General features: G+C 37.7%; 1 protein-coding gene across 1 annotated transcript in view; it reads right to left on the bottom strand.

The window, feature by feature from the left end:
• LOC107099421 overlaps positions 1 to 1540 on the bottom strand; it is a 7986-nt gene extending 6446 nt beyond the window's left edge. The window contains exon 1 of the mRNA XM_015397515.1: positions 1448 to 1540. Coding sequence (XP_015253001.1) covers positions 1448 to 1511 — 64 coding nt within the window. The 5' untranslated portion in view covers positions 1512 to 1540. The remainder of the gene's footprint in view (positions 1 to 1447) is intronic.
• Between the last annotated feature and the right edge of the window lie 4357 nt (positions 1541 to 5897).

Genomic DNA, 5897 nt, shown 5'->3' with positions numbered 1-5897 from the left:
ACTGCTGTAGATGGTAAGAGGGCCGCTGAAGATCAAAGCAGCCGCAACAGGAATGAGCGGCGGAGCGGGATGAGAGGAGCAACAGGTTGTCTGTGTCTATGCTGGAAGTAGGATAGGAAATGGTCCTTCTAGGGCTAAAATAAAACAGCTTTTTTTAAAGCTTGATGTAGCGATCTAACTTGAATGGATCTCGTCATCTCGTCATCACTTGACAAGATGGATAAAGCGAAGTTGCTGGAGCCATCTTGTACAATGGAGGTCTCCGTATTGATGGAGGAGAGGTTCATGTCGCTGCAATGTGCAGTTTGACCATTTGATGTTACTGAAAATAAAACATTTTAGCTTTGAAGTTGTATAATTATTTTGGATGCTGCTAAAGTAATTAAAATCTAAAACTAAATTGTTTCAAAGCCAAAACAGCAGCTGTACCCATGTTTCCTTTTCAACAGCCTATGCAATTCATTTTAGGGGTTACTCATTTCTGCCAGTATGTGAGCCTTAATATCTATATTTTACAATTTCTACATTTGAGTTACAGACAGGCTAATGATACATTATAATTAAATGTTAAATAGTTTGGGTAAAAAATATGAATTAAAAATGTCTTTAGACCAATTTGTGCAACACTCTGTTTTTTTTCAATGAAGGTTGAGGTTTTTGCACCGAGGAGCAGTGATATGCATCACTGTGGAAACTAGCAGCACAGAAGTAAACAGCACTGCTGCTCACATTGAGCTTTTTTATTGTCAGAGTGCAGTTCTGGTCTTTATCTGCACTCCCTTCAATCTCCACTTACACTCCAGGTTCAATAGTACTGCGGACAGTATACATATAACCGAGGAGCTGGAGCTGCCTGTCCTCTGATCTCTTGTACCAAAGCATAACGTTGTAGTTCTGAATGCTGTGAGAGCAGTTGATAACGGCTGAGTTTCCTGGATTTGCTTGAATGTAAAGTGGAGATCGGGCGGACTTGATTACTGAGAGAAGAACCTGTGGAAGAACAAAACAACATGCATTTGTATAATTCAACATTGGGAAAAAAAGAACATGACACAAAATTAGTGTTGCGCCGATGCCGATACCCGATACCTGGCTGTGCAGTATCGGCCGATACCGATACCATAATAATGTAAAATAATCGCCATCATAACTTTGTCAAGTTGCTGCCTACCTTTGTGAAGCAAGAAAAAATCTAATACAAAGTGAATCCACTAGAACTTTTTATTGCCTACCAGGAATGGGTGACAATAGTTGAATAAACTTATGGCTCTCAAAATGGTATCGGCTCCCTATTTGTTGGTACTCGCCGATACCGATACCATCATTTTAGGGCAGTATCGGGGCCCCGTGCGATACTGGTATCGGTGCAACACTACACAAAATACAACACCATACAACACCACACTGGTTTAGGTTATGATATTGTAATACAGTAAAGAGTGATTACCTGAAAACAGCAGAGTGTTGAGGGTTATTATTAAGATGACGACTCTCATTCTGTCATGCATCATACTGCTGTTACTGTGATATGCTCAGCAGCCTATTTAATGGTTTAAAGCCTCTAATTTGAGGCTACAGCAGAGAATGAGTGCTCTATAGGTGGGCGTGGTTACAGCAGGCTTAAAGTCTACTATCATATTTGTCATATAACATATGGTCTAACCTTATCAAAGCAGGTAATACAGTTGCAGAGGAGGGTAATGAAAAGAGGAGCAGTAACATGCAGTACCGTTGTAGTGAGCAGCACATAAGTAAACTGCTTTTAATGCTGAGTGCTTTGAATGTTGGCGTGCAAGTGTTTCATTCCCTTCTGTCCCTTATCTGATATTGTATGTGTTTGTGGTTTTTACCTGAAACCAGTATGGTCTGCACTTTTATGCAACAGGGAACATTCTCAGTTCTTTCTTAAAACCTGTTAGATTATTCCTTTCTATTGTTAATGTATATGCATGTTAAACTCTGATATTACTTACCTGTAAAGTATTAATGATAATGTTTAAGGCTTTTTAAGGCAAGGAGTTTATGAATTAAGACAGTTTTCTGTCAGGGTGCATTTGGACTGTCCTTGATCTATTGTTAGAAGACGCTGTATTATCTTGATTAGTTTGGAGCCAGTGATGTCTCCTCATTTACAAACAACGTCTATATGATGTAATTATTTGAGGATGTGAGTGTGAATGCAGATGTATAAAAAGCTTCTGTAACTGTTATTAAGGCCTCTTTTCCTAATGAAAGCCCCATAAGGCCTGTGTTTTGAAACCTGAGCCATTTCTCTGGTCTAAGCTTAAATTCTACCCATGTTTTCTAGTAATTTTATACTTAAACATTGGAAACTGCTATTTAAGTGTTTTTCTCAGTGATCTCTTCTCATGAAAGAATCAGGGAGAACTAACTTGGCTTTCCTTTAACAGGCCCTACAATGTTCTAGCCCTGTTGTTATCATTATAAATAGTATAATATATTTTGGTGTGCCTCCATGCCTCAACTCAATTCAACTTTATTTATAAAGCCCTTCAAAACAACCACAGCTGCCACAAAGTGCTGTAAATATCAGGTAAATCCAAAATTGTAGAAAAACAACACATGCATGAAACAAATAAAAAAAACAATAAAAACTGCTTAATAAAATATAATAAAATATAATAAAATATAGAGTTTTAAAAATAGACAGTGAAGGTGATTTTCTAATGAGGAGGGGGGGCTCATTCTACAATTTTGGAGCAGCAGCTGAAAAAGCTCCACCTCCTCTTCTGAATGGTCAAACTGTTTTGTCAACTACAGCTTCAGCAGTCATGAATTTTACATTCACCATAGCTTAACCAATCAGATTCAGAACTGCATTCAATCAAAATAAGAAAGTAAAACATTTATGTAGCTTCAAAGATTCTATCACAATGTTCTGGGTGGTAACTTTACAGGAAGTATTTAATATGTATCCTTGTAAAACCACACAGAAACATAGAATTGTACTTAATATACCTCTAGAAGATTTTTTATAAAAAGTTGTTTAATATTAACTTGTAGCACACTCAAAGCCTTTTAATGAAATCCAAAATTCGACATAGTAAATTGCCATATCAACACAGATATAAGCGATTTTGACAAGTGCATTTATTGTAGTATTTCTTAAATAGTTGATCTCTATGCAACTGTTGAGTGAATCATTCATCAAGAACATTTGTTTATTTCTTTACGTTTTTATGTTAGCACAGAAATTCAGTACCACCGTATATGCAAGTTACATCAGATATTTTCCTATTTTCACTTCCTTCCGATTATCCACTGCAGTATTGTGGAACTACCTCCAACTTTGATGCTTTCTTAATGGTTGTGTTGCTAATGCAGCATAATTTTTTTTTTTTATCAAGCTACTGCGGTAAAACTTATGGCTCCCTGTGCTGCAATTAGAAAATACAAAACACAATGTTTCCCCTCCGTCCTTGATCAGGCAGCAGCTCCATCACCTAAACATAGAAATTATAGAACTCTCACCTGAGGAAACCGCCTTGAGCCGCAGGAACAGCTTAACTGTGGATCACCCTCACTTGCAGAAATTCTGTTCTCTGGGGTGTCAAAGTTTGTAAGTGCTCTGATGACACAAAAATATCAGCAGTTTCTGTCAAGGATTTGTTGACTATCTTTGCTAAATTAAGTTATGCAGCAATTAAAATTTGCCCAACTTGTTTTGTTCAGAGTTTGCAATGTTCTGTGGAAAGCCAAAGCTGACACACGTTCAATTAATTAAAAAGTTGCAAGATTTCTATTTGTAAATGTAAGACTTTCAATGTTAGTTGCCATGCATGCATTAGATCAATAAATATAGTATTTTATCCTAAATAAATAAATAATCATACATTTTCCTTTGTTAAAGCACTATTTCTGATTTTCATTGAACATATAAAACAGGCATATTTTCTAATTATAACAGACAGTACCACCAATATAGAAAGACAGATCTTAACCACAAAAAAAATAAATAAAACAAAAACACAACAAACAGTAACAAGCAGGGCAGATGTAATGATTCAGAGTTCCAGGTCCAGACCTAGTAGATTGTTCACATATGTTACTACAAAGTCCCAGGTTTTGGGAAATCTGATTTCTTTTCTACACTTCCAAATTTTTAAATTAACCGTTAATTACATATTTATCTTGCTTCCCAGAGAGGATACTTAAAAATATGTATCTTACATCAAGGTCAGGCTCTATTTAAGAATGAACAATGCTTCCCTCCTCTGGATGGAGACCACACTACAACACTGAAAGAAGGGAACTTGAGACTATAAGATTGAATGAAATATAATGGAGTGGAGAAATCTAAGGTAAAAAAAAAAAAACAACAACACTAGAGCAAGACTTTACAGAAGACAGATTTATAATAGAAATGTGTTTTGTCTGTCTTCTTAAAGTAATTACTGGATTAAAAAATAAAACCAATAGCATTTAGTAAACAGCTTCCACCTGTAGATATAATAGAAAAGAATAGAAAATATATTTATTGTCCCGCAATGGGGAAATTCATGTGGTGTTACAGCAGTAAAAGCATTACAGCAAAAGTGGTCACACAAATGTGGACCTTAAAAAGTGTATAAAAATAACAGAATAAGTGACGGAGTTAAGAAAATAAATGAAATTCTATGCAGTCATCTGAAGAATAAACAATAACAGCTGTGGACCTTTTAGGAGTAATGGATATGTGAAAATAGCAGCAACACCAGAGATGTGCAAAATTGATTGCAGCATGTTTTTTTGAAGTGACTAAGAAAGAAACTGTGGCAAAAATTGTCATGAATTATCATGAATTAGCATGAATGCAGCTACTTCTTGAGGTTGTTGGGAATGGTGGTGGTTATAAAGTCGTACAGCTGCTGGGAGGAAGGATCTGTGATAACGCTCCCTGGTGCGTTTAGGGTGCAGCAGTCCGTCACTGAAGGACAGCTTCATGCATGGGGATGGGAGACATTATCCAACAGAGATGTTATTTTAGTTAGGGTTTGTTTCCCACCTCCTGCACTGAATCCAGTGGGCATCCAATCATACAGTAGAGCTGGCCTTGCTCAGCTTATCCAGCTTATCTCTCAGTCATTACTTCCACAGACAGCTCCATAGAAGATGGCTGATTCCACAACCAAGTCGAAGAAGGTCTTCTGTAGCGCCCTCAGCACTCCAAAAGACCTTAGTCTCCTCAGCACGAAGAGTCTGCTCTGACCCTTCTTTTACAAAACCTCAGTCCAGCCAAGTTTAATGCTCAGGTGAACACCTAGGTCCTTTTAAGAGTCCACTATCTCAATATCTGTTCCCTTGATGTTCACCAGTGGGGTTGATCTACTTCTCTGATATTCCACCACTAGCTCCTTGGTTTTCCCTGCATTAATCAGGAGGTAGTTCTGCTGACACCAGACCATGAAGTCCTAAGTCCACTGTCTATAGTCTGAGTTGTCGCCACCTGTAATAAGGCCAACTATGGCTTCTGGAGGTGGCAGCATGGTGAGTCGATGGAGAAGTTTATTTTTGAGTTACTCTTTGTTTGAATCAGTTGTTTTCATGTAGAAGCAGGGGAGAGGGATTGTGAAATGTTCTATCTTGGAAGCTTTTGGTGCCAGTTCATCTTCTAGGAAGTGCCAGCCTTTTTTACTCCTGTTCATTATGTCTCCGACACAGAGCAGCGCTGCAGAAGGCTTTATCAGAGCAGTCGGAAATATTATTACATTTTTAAAAGACTAAACTCAGCCACTGTCAGTGTGTGTGATGGAGGTTTGATGTCACTACAGAGAAAGGAAATGTTGGATATGAGAGGATCTCATTAGTGACACAATGTGTGGTTGGGCCTGAGGTGAGCAGAGCTCAGAGGTTTTTGTTCAGCTCACACATGTGTTTGTATCACTGTGTTTTGACAC

This window comes from Cyprinodon variegatus, unplaced genomic scaffold (assembly GCF_000732505.1).
Source record: "Cyprinodon variegatus isolate N-32 unplaced genomic scaffold, C_variegatus-1.0 Scaffold869, whole genome shotgun sequence".
NCBI classification, from domain to species: Eukaryota; Metazoa; Chordata; class Actinopteri; order Cyprinodontiformes; family Cyprinodontidae; genus Cyprinodon; species Cyprinodon variegatus.
Note: the sequence above shows the minus strand (reverse complement) of the source record. Positions and strands in the feature narration are given on the sequence as shown.